The sequence below is a fragment of the Leucopleurus acutus genome, assembly GCF_964270905.1.
Source record: "Leucopleurus acutus genome assembly, chromosome: 9".
Taxonomy (NCBI): domain Eukaryota; kingdom Metazoa; phylum Chordata; class Mammalia; order Artiodactyla; family Delphinidae; genus Leucopleurus; species Leucopleurus acutus.
Genome location: NC_139144.1, coordinates 55,012,335 through 55,035,604, shown reverse-complemented (window position 1 = coordinate 55,035,604; position 23,270 = coordinate 55,012,335). Strand labels below are relative to the sequence as shown.

Below are 23,270 nucleotides of genomic sequence, written 5' to 3'. Positions count from 1 at the left end.
CAAACATTTTGGGCACAGGGGCTTTCTTCCCTTTCTAATCAATTTACTTGAACTGCTCTTATTTCTCTATGCATATACTTTAAACTCACAAAGATGCTGTGAAAGTTAACCTATGAGAAGCATTACGTGTAAAGGGTAAAAAGGCTTTGTGTCCTCGAGCAGGTTATTTATATTTATCCTTTCTAAGCCCCAGTTACCTCATTTGCAAATGATAAAAGTACCTATTTTCAAAGGTTTTATAAGGATTAAATAAGATAATTTATACCACCTCACACCTGTTAGAATGGCTATTACCAAAAAAATGAGAAATAAGTGTTGGTGAGGAGGTAGAGAAAAGGGAATGCTCACGCACTGTTGGTGGAAATATAAATTGGTGCAACTACTATGGAGAAAAAGTATGGAGGTTCCTCAAAAAAATTAAAAATAGCACTACCATATAATCGAGCAATTCCACTTCTGGGTATTTATCTGAAGAAAAAGAAAGCACTAATTCAAAAAGATATATGCACATGTTCATTGCAGCATTATCTAAAATAGCCAAGATACAGAAACAACCTGTGTCCATTGACAGAAGAATGGATGAAGAAAATCTAATACACACACACACACACACACACACACACACACACTCACACACTCTCTCTCATACATATGGAATATTACTCAGCCGTTAAAAATAATGAAATCTTGCCATTTGTGACATGGATGATCTTGAGGGCATTATGCTAAGTGAAATAAGTCAGACAGACAAAGACAAACACCAAATGATCTCTCTTACATGTGGAATCTAAAAAAACCAAAAAATAAAAAAACAAAAAAAAATGAGCTCACAGATAGGAGAAATCAAATTGGTGGTTGCCAGAGGTGGGGGGAAAGGAAGTACCCAAAATGGGTGAAGGGTGTTTAAAAATACAAACTTCCAGTTATGAAATAAATAATCCATGGTAATATAAAGTACAGCATGGTGACTAGAGTTAATAATACTGTATTATGTACTGCTGGAGAGATCTTAAAAGTTCTCATCACAAGAAAAAAATTTTGTAACTATACTTGACAGTTGTTAACTAGACTTATTGTGGTGATCATTTTGCAATATATACAAATATCAAATCATTATGTTGTACACCTGAAATTGATATAATGTTATATGACAATTATACCTCAATAAAGGGAAGATAATTTGTGTGAAATGCTTGATATTGTAAACACTCAATAAACATTAGGTACAGATGTAAATATAGATAAAAAGGATATTATACAAAGATTCAAGGACATATATACACAAAAACAAACGCATGAATGATAGACAGAAAGATGAACGCACACAGAAGTGAGTCTGAACGTACAGAATCTTTCCAGTGAGTTTGAGAAAGTCCTTAAAACAATGTAAGCAGAAAGCAGCAGCGCCAGAGGCCCTTGAACGGTGCATTTTTACTGAACAGGGCTCTGGCGCCACCTTGTGGCCACATAGCACAACAGCCCACCACTGAATCCAGTTCCACAGCAGCTTTGAAATCTGACCTTTCCAAAGCCCCCCCTTAAATACTGAAAAGATGAATAGTTTCCTTAATTGTAAAAACTCTACCCTGTTTCAGACAGAAACAGTGCACAAAGCTTGCTCTGTCGTCCACAAACCTATCTCTGTGTTTTTTATTGATTTATCCCAACTATGCACTCTCCCTGTGAAGGTATGTCCTTAAGGATTCTGCAGCTGCCAATCAATCGAGAGAGAGGCGTGTTACACGACTGACTAAAACATGATCAGAAAAGAGCTGGATGGAAGTGTGTAGACAGAAATGAGGGCTTTCAGGGGAAACTAACCCGAATACAGAAGAGGATTAAGGACAGACCTATACCAAGAGCTGAGTGGGAGAATTCAATTCAATACGTTTTCTTTGAGCTCCAGCTACTCTGAGACAGGCTCTCTCCTAAGGGCTAGAGGTCTGAAAAAGGTTAACACCTTTAGGAGTTCGCCTAGGAGAAATCCTTCGGAAGGACTAAGGAATCACATCCAATACGCTGTGTTAGAAATCTTTTGCTTAACTCAAACAAGCAGTAGGTCAAGGGGAGGAAAACTACTAGATTTATAAAGCTAATTCCGGGACATAAATATGTTGCTAGACCAAAGGAAAATTTAATCCATATATGCTACTTCTGGTTTGGGAAAGAAAACAAAGTCTTTCCCTTTCTTTTCCCCAAAGAAAAATCTTTCACTCTTCTAAGGCCAAGTTCAAAACATTCATTCTTCCATTACATCTCCTCTCACCAACTGAGCCCAAATCATTGCTCCAATGCTTCTGTGAACTTTAGGCACCCCAGCCTTTATTTTATTATTCAGTACTTGGTTCTGAGTGACTTTGCACTTTTTTTCCCTGTGAACTGAATTATTCATATATCTTGCCTCCCTATTTCTCCCAAATAAATATTGTACTCTTTGAAGGCAGGGAACAAGTCCTCGATTTTTGCAGTCTCAAAGTCCCTACCCTCCATCCCTTCAGCTGGTCTTGACTCCATGAATTATTTTATAGATGATAGATAGATAGATAGATAGATTAGATAGATAGATGGTGGATAGAGAGAGCTTTCCCGTAAGATCATACAGAAAGTCCCGAACGAACTTTTTGGCCAACCCAAAATATATACAACTTCTATATCCATTTATCTGTTGACCAACACTTAGGTTGCTTCCATATCTTGGCTACTGTAAATAATTCTTCTGTGAACATCAGGTTGTATGTATCTTTTCATATTAGTGTTTTTGTTTTCTTCAGATATATAACCTGGCGCGGAATTGCTGGATCATATGGTAGTTTTAATTTTCGAGGAACCTCCATACTGATTTCCATAGTGGCTACACCAATTTACATTCTGACATTCCCTTTTCTCTACATCCTTATCAACATTTATTACTTGTTGTCTTTTTGACGACAGGCATTCTGACAGGTGTGAGGTGATATCTCACTGTGGTTTTGATTTGCATTTTTCTGATGATTAGTGATGTTGAGCATTTTTTTCATGTGCCCAACAGACTCTTTTCCTTTTTTTTTTTTTGGTACGCGGGCCTCTCACTGCTGTGGCCTCTCCCGTTGTGGAGCCCAGGCTCCGGCCATGGCTCACGGGCCCAGCCGCTCCGCGGCATGTGGGATCTTCCCGGACCGGGGCACGAACCCGTGTCCCCTGCATCAGCAGGCACACTCTCAACCACTGCGCCACCAGGGAAGCCCAGACTCTTTTTTATTTCCTATTTTATTTGACTTTTAATAGTACTTGACATTGTTGACCACTTGCCCCAACTTAAATTCCCCCCAAGGTACTCTTCATTCAATAGGTATTTATCAGCTTTTCACTATATACTATGTTCTTACTAAGTCTGAGGAGGCAAATGGAAAGAAATGATCCCTGCCCTCCAGCAGTTTCCACTCTAGCAAAGAAGGCTGAATACACTGTACGGAGAGTGCAGAGGAAGAAGTATCTGAGGCTCCTGTTTCTCCTACTGAATTTTTCCATGTTCCCTTTTGCCAACAAAGGTTTCTCCCACTATTGATCACACAGTCTATTCATGTATACATGCCCAACATAGCATGTATACAGTATCCTCAGCTAATATCTCAAGATAATAAGGTGAGATTTGTCATTAGCTTTGCTGAGTGTAAATTCACATTTCAAATAGTCTTCTGGATGGCTTCCCCAAAATTACTTCATAATCAAACTGATAAAAGATTAAACGTGGAGTAAGAAAAAAATGCCAGCTGGCAAGGATATGGAGAAGAGGGAAACCCTTATATATTGTTGGTGGGAATGTAAATTAGTACAGCCACTATGGAAACAGGAAAAAATAAATTAAAAATAGAACTACCATATGATCCAGCAATTCCATTTCTGGGTATATACCTGAAGGAAATGAAATCACTATGCTGAAAAGATACCTGCACCTCCATGTTCACTGCATCATTATTTATAATAGCAAACATAGGGCTTCCCTGGTGGCGCGGTGGTTGAGAGTCCGCCTGCCGATGCAGGGGACACGGGTTCGTGCCCCGGTCCGGGAGGATCCCACATGCCGTGGAGCGGCTGGGCCCGTGAGCCATGGCCGGAGCCTGGGCTCCACAACGGGAGAGGCCACAACAGTGAGAGGCCCGCGTACTGCAAAAAAAAAAAAAAAAAATAGCAAACATAGATGAATGGCTATGTGTCCATCAGTGGTTGAATGGATAAAGGAAAAAAAACTTCTTTTCCATCATATTATTTCCAGGGGTAAAATCACATTCCACAAACATATACAAGTCTGTTCCACCAATCTCTAAATTACCAGAGATACAAAGGTAAAAACGGCAAGGTCTCTGCTCTCTTAAAGCTCACAGTTTAATGAGGGTAAAAGAAACACATATAAAAATCTCCAGGGGCCTCCCTGGTGGCGCAGTGGTTGAGAGTACACCTGCCGATGCAGGGGACGCGGGTTCATGCCCCGGTCTGGGAGGATGCCGCATGCTGCGGAGCGGATGGCCGCTGGGCCTGCGCGTCCGGAGCCTGTGCTCCGCGACGGGAGGGGCCCAAAAATCTCCAATACAGGCTAATTCTGAAAAGTGCTGTAATATAATATCAAACAAGCTCGGGTATGGGCTAAGCTACTATAACAAAGGAGACCAAGATAGAGTGGTTTAAAGAAGATACTTTTTTTCACCAATATGTATCGTTTGATATGGAGATGTGGGGAAAGGAGAAATTGCCTAGCTAAGTAATACTATGAAGGTGGTGAAATCTGTTCTCTTGGCTCCAATGCTTCTGTTTTTCCCTAAGGTATAACCCCTTCACAGCCTTCCAGTGTCCATCTTCAACACCCTTATATTTCACTCTCTCTGTCAGAACATACTTTCAAAAAAGTACTGAAATATTCGATGATAGTAGGATGTAAATAACTGGTAAGGCTTAATGAGATGCCATTTGCAGGTACCTTTTCATAGATTACAACAGATTTAAAGACAATAGGATATATTTTGTCACAGAATTTTGAGCATCATAGTTAAGCAGTATTTGGGCAGCAATGGATCTGTGAGCTTTGAAATAAACCACCAATTCTTAAAATCCACCTAGAACAGATGTTGACTGTTAACTGTGTTGGTGAATAAGCAATAAAGGGCTTGAGTTGGGGGGAAATACATGGAAGAATTTTTTAAAAACCTCCAGCCCTGGGGGTGGATTCTTTCTGCCCCCAATCACTTTCACCCACAGACATTGGGGGCTAACTGACCACATACTCTAAGCATTAGTCTACCAGAAGATCTTGAACTAGTGAAGAGAATTTATCATATGAGACTAGTAGAATCAGAAAATTAGGCCAGTAGAGCTTTACCATGTCTGTGCTAAAACAATCATTTGGACAAAATATTTCCCCATGAACTTTAGGTAAATTTTGCCTCCTCTTAAAATAAGTCTGACCATTGTTATACAGTAAGAGGTAGACTTGGAAATACTGTTGAACATTGTTTGAATTACTGTGCCCTTAGGAGTCAGTTTGATTTCCGAAGGAGAAAAACTAAATACAGTTCCTGTCATCCGTGCACAATTTACTGTCTATTGATCATTTTGATTAACTTTAACAGTGTGATCATTTTTTCTCTCTCTCACCACTATACTCCATTTACCTCTTAAATGGCAGTCCCATCAAATTCTAAGATTAGGTTGCTTTTTGGTCAAGTAAAAGTACTCATGGATTCTAAATTATATTTTCCCCATGATATGTTACTGTGAAATCACTAGTTTAGTATTTGACCCTAAATAAGATTGAAGAACTGTTTTGCTTTCTTGCTAGAGTTTAAGTTTATTACAAAATATTCTGAATGATCCAAATTGGTTAGTAACTCACAGTTGAATTCCTATTTTAAAATCCTCTAGTTCTCGCAAGTCATACCAAAACTAGCAATCTGCTTTTCCACATTTGCAATAGCATAGCGTTGTTTTCCACAAGCCATACTGGTTTTATAAAGTATGTATGTGCTATAGAGGCTGACTCAGAGCATTTTCAAATGCTTTGGCTTTGAATTTCTAAAAAAAAAAAAAAAAATCTTTTCCTTCATCTCATACCCAAATCACAGATCACATATATGCAAAAATTGCAGAAATTTGGTCTGCAATACTAACTCCTGATAACTCAATCAAAGTTCTTTAATACTATGGTTTTTTAATCCAATGTTCTGTTGCCTTTATAAACTCTACAGACTAATTAGTAAATAACCTCACATTTTCAATCATTTTCCTTTGAAACATACTATATTTATTCACCTCACTAAAAAACTGAACAAAAAAACTTCCGGAAGAAGTGTGGAAATAAAATTATTGGTCTAATTATAAATCAGAAGTATTTGGGGCTTGATTCCAAATGTTTTAATTAAACAGGAAAAGCAGTTTTAAGTGAAGCTTGCTACAGTTAGCCAACTTATATTAATATAATATTAACTTCCTTGCCCTCATCACATGCAAAATAAATTATAAAAAAGTGAATGACCTTTGTTCTATCAAATTTTAAAAAATAAAATCATATTGTTTTGTTTGATGATTTAAAACCTATCATCATTTTTAAAATTCAACAATGCTTAGACACATTTAGCAATTTGTCCTAATTTTCATAATCTGTTCTATAAACACAGAGATTTTTTTTCTAAAACTTTTAAAAATGATTATTTTCTAGTTTTGCTAGAAATAAAAAGTGTAGGATTCTATTTCTACCGCAAGGCATCAGTCCATGGTAAATTAATCTTCAAGGGGTTTTAACATTACCCTGTGGACAGTCAATGACTACAGAAAATTACATATTAAAATATGAACAGTCCTAGGGGCCCTAGCTATGAATAAAAGATAATCAAGGAAAATGCAGTTGAGAGTTTATTTTCCTTTACTTTTCCTAATCAGATTAGTTCTGGGGATGTTATACACCAAATCCTCAGACGTTGCAATTCAGGTCTCAGACGCTCTACCCTGAGGCTGGTTCCAACTCAGAGGAGTAAATCCCCCGCTCACATTCGCTCTTTCTCCATACCCCTCATATTTTAAAAGCAGCCTTAAACTTTTAAATAGTGACAGTAACTCAACTTTAGGTTTGTAGTGCTTAATGGGGTTAGGGTATGGGAAGGCGGCTTTAATATCAGAGGTGGGGAAGGGAAGGAGTGCACGTCGGGTTTAAGGACTTATTCAGCTAGGGGACAGGGTTTGTGCGGTTTAAGATACAAGATTTCGACAATTTAGGGGGCAAAAGAGATTCAGAGATTCAGATTCGGATTTGGAAATTGTAAATTACAGCCACTTCAAAGAGCTGCTGTGAAGTTTAAAATGAGTTAGCTACGCTCTAAAGCTCTAAAATGAGCTCGCTAAGCGCTAAAGCTCTAAAATGAGTTAGCTAAGCTCTCACAGTGTGATCTGAGAGCGCTTCAGCATCACCTAGGAACTGTTAGAAAATGCAGAATCTCAGGCCCCATCCCGGATCTACTAAACAGGAAACGTGGGCGAGGTGGAGGAGAGGGGCTTTGCGGGGGGGGGAGGGGGTGGACACGACAGATCGGTGTTTTAATGAGCCCTACAGGAAATACATGTTAGAGTTTGAGAACCACTGCTCTAAGGAATTGCACGAATGTTCATTAGTTGGGAGATTAAAGTAGGCGAGAAGAAGGACGGAAGGGAGGGAGGCAGGGAGGGAAAAGGAGGAGAGGAGAGGAGAGGAGAATATCGAGAGGATCGAGAGGGTGCAGAGCAGACCTCAGACAGAGGACAGGGCTCTTTGAAAGAAAACTGGGAGCGGCCGGATGGCTACGTAGGGAAATCCTAGGTTCGGCTCTGGGACCTTCCCAGGACTGTCCAGCCAAGCAGGAGCCCTGCGGACGCCCGGCACCGGCAGGTGGCGCCGGACGGACAATTGACAAGGAGGCGGAGTCTGCCCAGGCAGAGCAGGCTCGCGCTCTGGAGGTTCGGGCGCCGAGTGGGGTTGGGCACCTCCGGGCCGGTGCTGCGGCCGCGACTTACCGTCAGATCACGCCGAGAGACGGGTGAGTCCCTTGAATCGTTCTGGCTCGCTGCTTGTTCCCTGCCGTTCGGTGTCCCTGCGAGGCCGGGCACCGGCTCCCAGCACCGGGAGGAGTGTAGGGGGTTGCGAGCCCTCCCAGGACTGAAGCAGTGGCGCTTCGGGGCGAGGGCAGCTCAGTTTGCCCCTTGCGCGCTGCTCTGGGACACGCTGCCTTCCAGGGAGCTCTCCGCGGAGCACACCGCTCCATTGTGGCTGGTCCAGGGGCTGGGAGCCGGGGACTCACAGGAAAGCCTTTTCTCTGGGGACTCAGGGGATATGATGAGTTATTAAGTTTGTCCTTAGGTTGGGTTCTGATGGCAAGTTTTCCAACTTGGCAAAATCGCCACGAGTTTGCATAGTATTGATGAATGATTGGTACGTACTACTTAAAACCGTGCAACTCGTCTTCAAGATTCCTAGTAACAGAGAGTTTTCATTTTAAGTCCTTGGAACATTAGTCCGACTCTTTCAGGATCTCAGTTAGGATTCAGGTTTCCTCCAAATATTCAATCAAGGCTTTATATGTGTCAGGTGTGAAATCCACTGGAAGGAGTTTGTAGACATAAAATTTACGAACACTTGCAAATTCCTGACTCTGTTCTTTTTGTAAAAAAAAAAAAAAAACTTATTGAATAAAAGGTCATTCGTTTAGCACACGAAGGAAGCAAGGCCTAACAACACAGCCCAGTGAAGAAAAACATCTCCCCTTCACATAGTTAAATGTGGTAAAGTAAGTTTGCAGTTAGAAGTATAGAAGATTTGGAAATGCAATGCAACTGACCATGTATCCCGGTCATTGAGTGTCTTCATATTCCAAATTCTTCAACATAAACATAAGTCAGTTGGACTGTGTCAATATTTAGCAGGAACGTCAGGTCCTGGTACAGCAAAATGGAACAGTCTCATCAGAAATAGGCTTTGCTTTTTAATGGAGACGAAAGAGAACTTTGGATCAAATTCTGGCGTTCCTAACATCTGAATACTGTGCTGTTTCCTGTTGTTTTTGTTGATGAAAAGATTTTATTGTAGAATTTAAATTATATATTTGGTTAATGTCTGAGGGAAACCAACATATTTTATTTGACTGATATTTTATTTTCTTGGCTTCAGGGCACAAGGTGGACTGTGGGTGACACAGTCAACAAGCCCCCTAACTGCCCGGGGTTTTTCCTTGGCTTTGCTCTTCAGTATGGTCTCCCTACCATGCGGACGAATGGTTGGATACCTCTCCAGGGCCACTCTGGCTTTTCACCCAGATTCTGTGCAAAGTGGCCCTCAATCAGCAAATACTGCCAACTTGCTAGATGCTCCAGGACCAGGTCCTGAAGAGAGCCCTCACCCTTCCCACGCCACCATCTGTCCTTAAAATTTTGTCTTCCTTTCCGATGCATTGCACTACCATGCAGTCAGTTCTTGAAATGTCTGCCTTCTCTCCTAGACTTTAAGCTTTTTGAAAGCAGAGTCTCCATGTCATTTAACTTTATATTCCCACTGCCTACCTGGTTGTTCACAGTATAGTTAATGACTTAATATTGAAAAAGTGTAGATTTGTATGTTAACATCTCTGCCATCCTGAAACTCACAGTTAACACATCTCCCAAGCATGGTGAATTATTTCTTGTATTTGATTACAGTAAGTAAAACTTGTATTCCTAGTCATATTCACACCCCCAAATTACTATATTAATAATGTTGGTTAAATCACCAAATGATTTGGAATAATACTTCTTAAGCAAATAGACTGTAAAACCCCTCCAGAGCAGACACGAAATCTCATTTCTCTTTTTCCTCCTCAGTGTCTGTCATAGATGAGAGTTCATAGATACTTGAAGATTGGCATAGGCTTTACTCAGAACTCTTTCAAATGCCAGTGATATACACCTTACTCAAACTAACTTAAGCAAAATAGGGATTGTATTGGCTTGTGTAACTGAAAAATTCAGGATCTGGTCTCAGAAACTCTAAATATTTAAATATGCCAGGACTCTTCTGTGTCTTTCCCCATTTCTTGCTTAGGCTTCTGTGTGTTGGCTTTCTTCTGTCCTTCTGAAGACATCTTCCTCCTTACAGCATGTAGAAGAAAGCATGGTAGGCTTCTATCATCCCAATATAACAGAATATTAAAGACATCTTCTCTTTATCTTTCATTTCCAAATATAAACATCAGAGAAGGACTCTAATTGGTTCGACTAGAGTCGTATGCCATCCCTAAGCCAATCAGTGTGATGAGCAGAATAGAGAACTGTCATTAGTCAAGACTGAGTCATATGCCCACTTCTGTGGCCAAAGGAGGGCATTTCTCTGGATGGAGGAAATGTTTTAGATCATAAAATAGTGGGAAAAGAATGTGGGCGGACCAAAAAAATATTCTCAGCATGCATATTGTGAAATTTTGAAATAAGTAACGTATGGAAAATGTTCTTAGAGCACTTCAACAAAGGCACATGTTGGCATTATGTAAAGATGACTCCTCTTTATTCTCTGTGAAGATCAAACCTTTAAAAGTTGGAGAATGTTTTAAGTGTTTTAAACTGCTAGAAACAACTTTCCACTTAATAAAGTATTACAGATGGTCTAAAATTCAGAAACACTTGGAATGTTTCTGTCAATCAAATGGTTAATATATCTAATCTGTTTTCTTACTGAATTTCATAAAGAATAAATTGGCAATGTATTCCTCTGGAAATAAATTTAGAACTAATAAAACAGTGAATAATGTTGTGACATCATATGTTTCCCTTTCCTAAAAAATGTTACACCAAGCCCAAATGAGGATCTGTGGACAGTGTTAAGGAAGAGATTCTTTTATCGGGTAGGAAGTGTGACAAAATAATTTCCACAGGGTTAATGTGCTAGCATATTTAAATATGCTAGCAACGCTTGTCTTACCAACAAAAACCAGGCTGTGACTCCGATGGGAAAATGGCACTCCTAAAACACAACCTTTCAGTCCTTTGTGCTGCTATCAGCATTCACCTTACCGAGAGTGTCTATTCTGTTCATTTTCTGAAACTCAGAGTACATTTCCCCATAAAATCATCTCACCATTATTTCAGATTCCAGTGTCAACCCCAAAAGTCTATTAAACACAACTTCCTGAAATATAATCTTATATCAGCAAACTCCAACCTCCACTGACAACATTGTTATTCTCAAAAAACTACATTCCTAATTCTATTTACCTCTGAGGGGAGTTGACTTTCCTCCGAATGAGCACCTGGAGTTAAAGTCTCCTAAAATAAAAGGCAACATCTGACCCTTTGAATTCCATATAGACACCTGGGTCATTCATTGCACTGATAGTTGGACAAAGAAAAACACTATTGACACAAGGGCACTTGTTTGAATTCTTATAGATTATAATGTGAGGTTAAATGAGTCAATCAGTCTATATTTTAAATTGCACTTTATCTGCCACTCTAGCCCTTATATGAGTAAATTTTTCATATTGCCCTATCAAACATTAATATCATAAATAGCATAGATGTGAAGAAGATAATTATTTTTATTTGCACAGGTGGCTGAGGCCATACTATTTTATAGAATTAATGGAGAGCAGACAAGACATCACAAACCAAGAAGAACTTTGGAAAATGAAGTCCAGGAGAAATCAAGAAGAAGATGGTTATTTGGTAAAATAATAATATTAATTAATTAATTAAAATCTATAAATAATTCAAATGCTGTTCTATATCTCCTAGTGTTATAAAAGTGATTTTCACCCTAGTCTGCTGATATCTTTACTCTGATTCCTGGCACTGATACTGTGATGGCTAAAGGGCAGTGTGGGCTATGAGAGGAGTTGTACCTTGACTGTCATGGACTTAGCTGAATAACCTTGAATAAGTCACTGAAAATCCTGGGTCTTGGTTTATCTATAAAGTGAGAGAGTTGGACCAGATCATCTCCAAAGCCCTTCCAACTCTTTCTAACATTCTGTGGGTCTAAGTTTTTTGAAAAAGTCATCAATGCCCATATAACAGTAGTTTTGTAAACTGTTTTTTTCATAGGCTCCATGGCAGTTTACCAAGAGATCATCAAGTTAATTGATGATTCACTGTTTAACTAAATAAATTCAACTTTGGAATAAGAATCATTTGTCACACTTTTGCCCCACATCAAGATTAAATGTTTCTTACTAAATTATTTGACTGAACAAGTGGTGGAAAATTTTGCTTCCAAACTTTCTTTACCTTTCTAACTGATCTCAACTACAGTTTTAACAGAAAGTATTTATTTTATCTTAATTATCTTAATAGGAAAAATAAGGTAGTACAAGTACATACTGTCTAAAGTAAGTGTGCATAAAATAAAATCATTTTCATTTTTCAAGTCTTACTTGCTGTTCCATGATTCTTCACCCATAACCAGAAAATTGATATCCATTGATTGTTTTAACATGCAGAGGTGGCAGAAGCTGTATAATGCTCAACTCCCTTCTAAATGGAGTAACTGGAAAAAGCATTGGATGTAATAGTGATTTGTTACTGAAAGTAAAAGTCAAATGGCAAGAGGTCATTTTTTTTTTTTTTTTTTTTTTTTTTGGTGGTACGCGGGCCTCTCACTGTTGTGGCCTCTCCCATTGCGGAGCACAGGCTCCAGACACGCAGGCTCAGCGGCCATGGCTCACGGGCCCAGCCGGTCCGCGGCATGTGGGATCTTCCCAGACTGGGGCACGAACCTGTGTCCCCTGCATCGGCAGGCGGACTCTCAACCACTTGCGCCACCAGGGAAGCCCAAGAGGTCATTTTTAAACACTAAAAATTATAGAGAACTATGCGAATTAAAGTTACTCTGCATAAAATGAGGAAATGAACAAGATAATCACTAACATCATTCTGAGCATTAAAATGTTATGGGTCTACATCTAGAGCTATAAGAAATTAGGAATAACATATTAGGTGAGAAAGTGAATTTATTCATAAAGTAACACAATATGAAACACTCTGCTATAAGTTCTTATTTTGAGGGTTTTTTTTTTTTTTAATTTGCTGGTATATCAGTCAGTTGGGGAAGTGACGTAATATTCAGTGCAAACTTCTTTTGAATTGTTGACTACCTAGAAATGCAACTGGGTAAAGAAATATAACTTTCTCAGGAAATAAATCATCCCTGTGGGATTTAACTACTTACATTTTAATAGACTATTCATCTATTAGTACTTATACAAATGAGATATTTTATGAATATGAGACTACATGATGGGGGGAGGGATAAATTGGGAGATTGGGATTGTCATATACATACTACTATATATAAGATAGATAACTAATAAGAAACTACTGTATAGCACAGGGAACTCTACTCAATACTCTGTAATGTAATGACCTATATGGGAAAAGAATCTAAAAAATAGTGGATATACATATATGTATAACTGATTCACTTTGCTGTACAGCAGAAACTAACACAACATTGTAAATCAACTATACTCCAATAAACATTAATTTAAAAAAAGACTACAAGATGGAAATTACATATTTTTATCTAATAGTGATGACTATATTATTCCTGTTCCTTTGTACTTGAATGAATGGAGTTTGCAGAGGGTTGTCCAGTAACCAAAAGAAATTATAAAACAAATACAACTATGACTACTTACAAGTGTTATTATTTTTACCAAAGATTGCTGGATTTTTTTAAAAGTTTTTCAGTTTTTGTTTCCCAGTTGCATTATTTCATTCTTTTACACTTTCAAGATAGAAACACAATGGTCTGAGCTCTAGTGGAGGTATCTGAAGCATGTATTTCTTTTGACTTAAAGAAAAATGAGTAACAGAAATTATGGAGAACCCCCAGTAAGGTAGGATAACTAAGTATACTTTTGATCATTGCCACATAGTCTATGCCACCTTCCACTAACCAGTATCCAAAAGCAAGGTTCAAAATGTCCCTTTTTACTGATAAGTACAATGAGCAGTAAGTAATTAGTTTGAGAGACATCCCATTGTTTTGTTCAATTTTAAGATGTTCCTTTTCTTTCCTTTGTAGAATAAGGATTCAAGAGAGACCAGTGCAACGAAAAGACCTGTGCTTTTGCACTTGCACCAAGCAACCCATTGTGATGAATTTGATTGCCCCCCAGAGCTTCAGCACAAACAGGAACTCTTTCCAAAGTGGCGTTTACCAATTAAAATCGCTGCTATCGTATCATCTCTGACTTTTCTTTACACTCTTCTGAGGGAAATAATTCACCCTTTTGTAACTTCCCATCAACAGTATTTTTATAAAATTCCAATCCTGGTCATCAACAAAGTCTTGCCAATGGTTTCCATCACCCTCTTGGCACTGGTTTATTTGCCAGGTGTGATAGCAGCAGTTGTGCAGCTTCATAATGGAACCAAGTATAAGAAATTTCCACATTGGTTGGATAGGTGGATGGTAACAAGAAAGCAATTTGGTCTTCTCAGTTTCTTTTTTGCTGTACTGCATGCAGTTTACAGCTTATCCTATCCAATGAGACGATCCTACAGATACAAGTTGCTAAACTGGGCATATCAACAGGTAGGATGACATTACTGACAATATCACTAAACTAAAAAGTCTAAGTCTCTTAACAAATTAACTGTTTCTTATTTTAATATCAGTACCCCAAACCTCTGTTGAAACCCTGTGTTGAGAAAGTAATCTGCTTTTTAAAATTTTTTATTATAACTCTTCACTGGGGCTTGGTTGTATAATTCTACTTTGAGGAAAGTTTTCTAAGCTGAAAATAGTAAACTACAACTTTAACAACATAAACAAGTATTTTGTTCATGGACCGAGCCACATTTCAATCTTCTACCACCCTCAGAAGATTTCTTTTTTATGCTAATTGTTCCTATTTTCTGCTTATTTACCATATATATACACATATGACAATTCTAACCAACAAATAACTATTATATAAATTAATAAAACAGATTATATAAATTTTGTGTTCAAGGAAAAAGATCAATAGCTCCTATGTCATTTCTCTTAGAGAAATGCAAAAATAAAGTCATAAATTTGTGGAGGCCCCTAGTCATCAGGTCCTCCATAGTAGAGGGAGCGTAGAAGGAGGTTCTTATACTGGAAACAAGTGTTGTTTGCATTTTTTCCTTCCTCTTTTCACCCTCTCTTAGGTCCAACAAAATAAAGAAGATGCCTGGATCGAGCATGACGTTTGGAGAATGGAAATTTATGTGTCTCTAGGAATTGTGACACTTGCAATACTGGCTCTGTTGGCTGTGACATCTATTCCATCTGTGAGCGACTCTTTGACATGGAGAGAATTTCACTATATTCAGGTAAATTATATATAAAAAAAACTCTGGTCCCTCAGAGAGGTAAATCTTCTTTTTAAGCTTATAATATCCTCAAGTATATTGACTTTACCCCATAAAAAAATAATAGATGGTTTTCCAATAGCAAAGATCTCACACTTGTTCCAATTAAAAATGTGCTCTCCTATCATTTTTCCCTCTTGCTGATAAACAGGAGAGGTGTTTTCTAGACATATATAAGAGGCATTACTCAAAGAAAAATATTATTTCTAACATTTGAAGCTTGTTGGACAAGCTTTGAACAAAGCTGTCTATCTAATAACAACAAATGTGATATTTTAGAAATTCAATATTGTTTTCTTAGTTCTCCAAAAGTAAAAAAAAAAAATTGGCCTATCCTCTGATTTTATTCATGCCTTTTAAGTTACACAGCTTTGTACTCTCCTCCTTGAAATATGGAGTTTTATCTACCAAAGTTATTGTAATATCTAATTTTAAAAGCTTCTTTTTCCAAGTTACATTTTATGTAGCTTATTCACTTGAAGTTACTCAATATTCCTGGAACTCAAAACTGCCTCAGATTTACTGAGGTTAACTTCCTAGTGGTAGATTACACCCTAGAAAGAACAATGGGATCCAGGTCTGACAAGATTCAAAGGACTAAACTTAATTCAGTCCTAAGCGCTGCCAAGATTTTTTAAATTATATACATAGCTTTAACTTTTATGGGTAGACATCTTTGGAAATTCCCACAAAGTCAGTTAATCCTCACTATCCTTTGTACACATCCATGCATGTACTCCAACAGATACCTTATCAGGACATCTGATTAAGCTGGAAAGAATGTCTCCATCTGAATTATTTGAATGTGGTTTAGAGATGGTGCCACATTTTCCAGGTGCAATATTTGCTGATTTTGTAGGTTTAGCTTGATAGCCATTGGAGTTGTCTGTTCCTCATTAAATAACTCTCTTCTTACATTGCTCTGCCTGTCACACATATGCTGTGCATCACTTTACAGATTTAATTACAAATTCAAGCGCTGTATCTCGACAACCCAACCCATTCCACTCTGTGTACAATACCTAGCCCATAATATGTATACAATACACATTTGGTAAATTAATCTTCAACTAATTACATATATTTTTCAATTAATAACCTAGCAACTTTTCATTTACAATCTAAGTACTAGCTACTTTATGATTTACCTTGGAGATTTATATCTGAAAATATAAACTTAGCTATTTGGTTGTATTCATTGGGGCTTACTGCTGAATAATTGTGAGTTGGATTCATTCTGACAGTCTAGTGAACATTTCCTGTAAAGTGAATAGAAGTCAGAAGATATCTAGAAGAGCTATTGCCAGAATTCCATAAAACTACATAGGTGAACAATTCTTTTTAAGTAACTTTATCTGGATGGTGCCAAGTGTCCCAATGCAAGCTGATATTTTTCTTCACATCTCCATATCTCTATGTTTCGTTCAAACATTGAAATAATTGTTGGTATTTTTCCACTTTATCAAAATGTTTGATTTTTTTTAACAAAGACCAAGCTCATTCACTTTAGTATTAATATACCAAAATCACAATCACTTTAGTTGCCTTTGTAATTGATAAAGATCACTAATATCAAGTTGATTTTTGCACTGATCTTCAGTCAACCCACCAATATTTATTGAGCACCTGAAATGTGCACAGCATTGTGTTGATTCTGCAGGGATCCTGTGATGCGTCAGACAGAGTCTCTGATTTTAGGTGTCTCTTGATAAGCAGAATTAAGGCAAATGCACAAGAGACAAAGCATCATAAAATAAATGTCATAAGAGAGAAGAACAAGGTATGGAGAAAGGGAAGGCAATGTTATCGATTTTCTGAGACCAAAAGGAGAATGGTTGTGAATTTTCTCAACTTAGATAGCCTGGAGACAAAGGCATTACCCACATGTAAAAAGAGTGGAAATATGAGTGGACATTGTTGAGAAACGTAATAGGAAAACAAATGGAGATGAATGGAAGAATTTCCAAGCAACAAAACAGATCTAGATGATATAGGATGGAATAAACTCTAAATGAACCAATCTCACCAAGATAATTCTTTTTTCTTTTGCAGAGCAAACTAGGAATTGTCTCCCTTCTGCTGGGCACAATACATGCATTGGTTTTTGCCTGGAATAAATGGGTAGATATAAAACAATTTGTATGGTATACACCTCCAAATTTTATGATAGCTGTTTTCCTTCCGACTGTTGTCCTGATATGCAAAGCCATACTACTCCTGCCATGCTTGAGAAAGAAGATACTGAAGATTAGACACGGTTGGGAGGATGTCACCAACATTAACAAAACTAAGATGTCTTCCCAGTTGTAGAATTGCTGTTTACACACATTTTTGTCCAATATTGATATATTTTATCATAAACACTTCAAATTTGTATTTGTTTAATAAAATGACCACTTGAGGATCTTAACCTATCTCTTTGTTTATGGGTGATGTTTGAAATATGTGTATTTCCTTGCAGATGTGTTTCAAAGCGAGAAGTTAAATAACCTTTATCACATTCTCTATGTTTAGTAAAGCTGAGCATAAAAAATAATCATATCTCATTTGTCAGACTACATAGCATTATAAATAATAAAAGGCCTTGAAATACCAGTCCTTGCCACTCCTTAAAAGTTATCATGAACCATGAAAAAAAGATATTATCTGATGGCCAATAGGCACATGAAAAAATGCTCAAGATTGCTAATTATTAGAGAAATGCAAATCAAAACTACAATGAGGTACCACCTCACACCAGTCAGAATGGGCATCATTAAAAAGTCTACAAATAACAAATGCTGGAGAGGGTGTGGAGAAAAGGGAACCCTCCTACACTGTTGGTGGGAATATAAGTTGGTGCAGCCACTGTGGAAAACAGTATGGAGGTTCCTCAGAAAACTAAAAATAGAATTGCCATATGATCCAGCAATCCTATTCCTGGGCATATATCCAGACAAAACTATAATTCAAAAAGATACGTGCACCCCAGTGTTCATTGCAGCACTATTTACAATGGCCAAGACATGGAAACAACCTAAATGTCCATCAAGAGATAAATGGATAAAGAAGATGTGGTACATATATACAATGGGATACTACTCAGCCATAAAAAAGAAAAAAAATAATGCCATTTACAGCAACATGGATGCAACTAGAGATTATCATACTAAGTGAAGTAAGTCAAAAAGAGGAAGACAAACACCATATGATATCACTTATATGTGGAATCTAAAATATGGCACAAATGAACTATCTAGGAAACAGAAACAGAATCACAGACATAGAGAACAGACTACTAATTGCCACGGGGGATGGGGTTGGGGGAGGGATGAAGTGGGAGGTTGGGGTTAGCAGATGTAAGCTTTTTTATATAGAATGGACAAATTAAAAGGTCCTACTGTATAGAACAGAGAACTATATTCAGTACCCTATGATTTTAAGGAAAAGTTTGATAAATTGAACTAAATAAACAGTTGTCAAAAGATACCATTAAGAGGGCTTCCCTGGTGGCGCAGTGGTTGAGAGTCCGCCTGCCGATGCAGGGGACACGGGTTCGTGCCCTGGTCTGGGAAGATTCCACATGCCGCGGAGCGGCTGGGCCCGTGAGCCATGGCCGCTGGGCCTGTGTGTCCAGAGCCTGTGCTCCGCAACAGGAGAGGCCACAACAGTGAGAGGCCCGCGTACTGCAAAAAAAAAAAAAAAAAACAAAAACAAAAACAAAAAAGATACCATTAAGAGAGTGAAAATGCAAGGTACAGAGTGGGAGAGAATATTGCTACAAAGGGGTCATATCCAAGATATGTTTAAAAAAAAAAACTCCCATTAAAAAAAAATACCCTATGATAAACCGTAATGGAAAAGAATATATATTAAAAAAATTATATATATATATAACTGAATAACTTTGCTGTACAGCAGTAATTAATACAACATTGTAAATCAACTATACTTCAATATTTTTTAAAGTTATTATCTGAATCTACCACACTAGTATATCCAATGTTTATGACTGTTGTTAAAGAACTTTCATTTTCCCATAATGGAACACCCATCTCAAAAACACATGGCTTATGACTACACAAGTAAAGCAATAGAATAAGATCAGATACACATCCAGGCAAAATAAAACTCAGGTTTTCCAGGAGAAAAGGTAAATTCAGTTTCCTACATCTGAGTTATGTACAACTCGGTTGAACGTACCTTAATACCTTGGCCAAAGCATACCATGAACCAGGTCATCAGAGAGCAAACTATACATCAACTATCAGGGCTTGCTAACCCAACCAACTATACTTCAGAGGTTTTCCATAATTAGCAAAACTAACGCAAACTTGTCTTTTATACAGATAAATTATTTATTATGATTAAAGATAATAGAGCTAATACTAATGGTACAAATTAGGAAAGACAATTAGAACATTCACTGAGTGGAGTTCAGTTTTTTTACTTTTTGTTCTATTACAAAGGATGATTATTCATTATTACACGGGGGCTAAGGAGCCTTCTGGAGCATAAATTTGAATTTTATACACTATTGGGATTCAGACGTATAGATACATGTCTGCAGATAGTGTTTAGGGTACACAACTGGAAATAGAGTAGACCAGCGGTCCCCAACCTTTTTGGCACCAGGGACCGTTTTCATGGAAGACAATTTTTCCACGGACCAGTTGGGGGTGGGGATGGTTCAGGCAGTAACGCGAGTGATGGGGAGTGATGGGGAGTGATGGGGAGCGGCAGATGAAGCTTCACTCGCTCACCTCCTGCTGTGTGGCTGGGTTCCTGCTGGTCCGAAGCCCTGGGGTTCTAGAATTGCACATCAGATTCAGCAAGGAGATGTAACTATGGGAGCACTTAACTAAGCTTGACACATGTCATACCATAGTCAACCAGCTCTGCTATGCAGCAGTCAAGTACCTGCATTCCCAACTGCATTGCAAGACGGCAAAATGTTAGCATCTCCAGTTCTAAGAGGGAGAACTCGACTTTCAACCTTCCTGGCACTAAGATAGCATTGAGGCTGCAGCTTGGGAACGGGGTTCCAACCTGAAGTGGCACGTCAATGTAGAGACAACATCTGAGTTCTGGCTTGGTCACTGAAGTCCTGTCTCTGTTAGCCATGGTAATAAGTGACAACAGACCTATTCTGAAACACAGAATTCCCAGTGATAGGAGAAAGGGAGTCTACAAGGGCCTTAGAAGTAAAGCACAAAAACATCTAGATTCAATTTGTACTCAGGGGCTGTTGAAAACTAGACCATTCACTCTTTGTATCTTTTCTGAATTTTTAACAATTGTTGGGTAATATTGTTATGAGCAGAAGAAAACTATAAAATTTGTCTTAAAAAGAATAAATATTATATTCTAGTACAAGCTTAGATTTCCTGTTACTCAATGAAAATGTATAAAGCACCTCCCATATACCAGGCCCAGTGATAGACAGAGGATATATCAAGATAGAAATGACCTAGTTCCTACTCACAGTCTCATAGGGAAGACAAATTTTAGTACAGCAATGAATTCTAGCTTACTGGTATCACTAAAGAGGGAATGACCAGCTCTGTTTAGAAGGGCAAAGTCAGGAAGCTGTGAGGTTGATCCAAAAAAGAACTATTTGAGCTGGGGATTAAAGTATAAGCAGGTGTCCTTCAGCTAGAATGGGAAGATAGGTAGCATAGTGAGAAGCATGGAGGTGTAAAATGATGGGATGGAATATATTGGAAGGACTAACATTCAGGAATAGAGCAGGTGAAGGAAATACCAGATTAGGTAGGGACACAGGCCAGACAGATCAACAAGTTCATTGTATGACATGAAACTAAATTTGGACTTTGTTCTCTAGGGAATAGGGAAGTCACTGAAAAACTTTAAATGGGAGCTTAACATGATCATATTTGCAATTTAGAAAGATTTATCTATAGACTATCCAGGAGATAGATTTGATAGGGGTCAGGGGCCGTGGGAGCAGTGGTACAAAGGGTGAAGGCAAGTTGGAAGGCTGGAAGAATATCTAAGTAGACAACAGCAGTATCCCAGGACAGAGGCACTAAGTTCCCAAACAGAGGTTGTTGCAGAGGGGGGATGGATAAAAGAGGAGAGCTAATGAAACATGGTAGGAAGATTGAATTTCCAGGAACTCATGACCAATAGGCCATGAGAAGTGAGAAGAAGAAAGGCTTAGGATGGGACTTTTAGAATTCTATTAGCCTGAATGACTTAGAGAATGATGCCATTAAACAGGATAGGGAATTCTACAGGAGAAGCAGATTTTTAACCATAGCAAAAACAGAATGAGTATTCTGTGCATTGTATGCTGTTTACAAAACACAGTTGTTAAGGAATGCCGTGTGTTTTTTTTTGTTTCAGCATACACAAATATAATTATGAAACACATATAGTTTGTGGCAGTGAAAAGAAAAAGGAAGGTATTTCTCTGCTCCTTTGATAAGGTGTTTTTTTAACACAGTCATGGAGAACAGTCACACAGGGTGTCCCTGGAGCACAAAGAACACCTAGAAAACTGCTGGCCAGGAGACCAGTGCCTTCCTTACTCAAACAGAGCTTCCTTTCTGCTCAAAATGAAGGCTGCTGGGGTTTATTTTCTTTAAGCATTGCTCTATAGGGATCTTATAATCTTCAGTTAAAAAAATAAAACTATGAAAATGATGTCTTTTATTATTTTAATAATGAGTTACATTTAATGTTGTTTTAAGACAATAAAAAAGAAATCTGTGATTCTGATCTGATTTTCAGACCATAGACTTCTAAGGAAGCCTGTAAGAAATTATGGCCTAATGAGCATGGGATCTCTAAACTTAAACATTTGAATTAATAACAAAAATATGTAATTTTAATTGGTAACATTAATGCTAGAATTTTTTTCCAAGAACATGAATAAGATATAATAGCTGCTTTTTCTAAAACTGGTCTTCAAGGTAAAAGTGTTTGAAAATTTCCAGTTTGGATTTAATGTTAGGTTCTCCTTTTTTATGCCAGTTTTTCCAGATGTCTTCAAGAGCCCCTTTGAAGAGGTAATAAATTATTTGATCTCTTATTTGTTGAAAATAATCCTATGCTTGAATAAATTAATAAATCACTGACTTGTGACCATTACACATGACCTGAGGCTAAAGTCCACTACCTTCTTCTTCTCAGCTAATTCCATTACTTCAGCTGGTCAAGGAGGCCTCACAGTTATTGCCAGTGAGTATGTGACATTCCCAGAATTATTAATGGATACCCCTTTGAACTGTGCCAAGGACAAGTTGTCAGTTCATGCAGCTATAAAATTATTCAACTGGAAGAGACTGATGAGATCACCTGAGCTCACTAATCCCTCACCCAGAGGCATGACCCCACTGAAATGAGGCTTCCTCAGCAAAATGTTTGTATTTAGAACAACACTGAAGAAAGAGAAAAAGGGAAAAGAGCATAGGTGCCAAAATGGTAATGATGAGGAAGCTGTTGATCTTCTTAGAAACAATGCCCCCTCCTGCACCTCGAGTGAACCAGGGAGTGACTCACTGGACAAGGTTTTCTGAGAGTCAGAGAACCAGGAATTGAAGCTTGAGGCTTGTGATGATCCGGCCATAACAACTGGCACGTACCCCGCACATGACCTGGGAAATGATTTCAGATCTCCCTCGTAAGTTGAAGTTGTACTATCACAAAAGATAAATAATAATGGATTTACACAGTGAGTTAGTTATACAGTGTAAGAGCTGGAAGAGTAGGAATAATTTTCATTTTTTTAAATAGAACTTATGTGAGTGAAATTCCTAACAAAAGCCCACCATGTAATAGGGGCCAGAGTGGAAGTGGGCTCACAGGACCAGGAGATGTTCTTTTTTGTTATGTCTTCACCCCGCTCACAAGCTCCTGTGACAACTTGAGCTCCATGGTACATGATTTGAAATCCCTTCCTCATTTAT

The 23,270-nt window shown here is 38.1% G+C and overlaps 1 protein-coding gene across 1 annotated transcript; it reads left to right on the top strand.

Moving 5' to 3' along the window:
• Positions 1-7,943: 7,943 nt before the first annotated feature.
• STEAP1 (STEAP family member 1) lies at positions 7,944-17,667 on the top strand (the record flags this gene model as incomplete). The annotated part of the gene is made up of 5 exons (XM_082845919.1): positions 7,944-8,033; positions 11,568-11,682; positions 14,042-14,554; positions 15,154-15,318; positions 17,410-17,667. The coding sequence occupies exons 2-5, from the start codon at positions 11,599-11,601 to the stop codon at positions 17,665-17,667; spliced, it is 1,020 nt and encodes a 339-aa protein (XP_082702045.1). The 5' UTR covers positions 7,944-8,033; positions 11,568-11,598.
• Between the last annotated feature and the right edge of the window lie 5,603 nt (positions 17,668-23,270).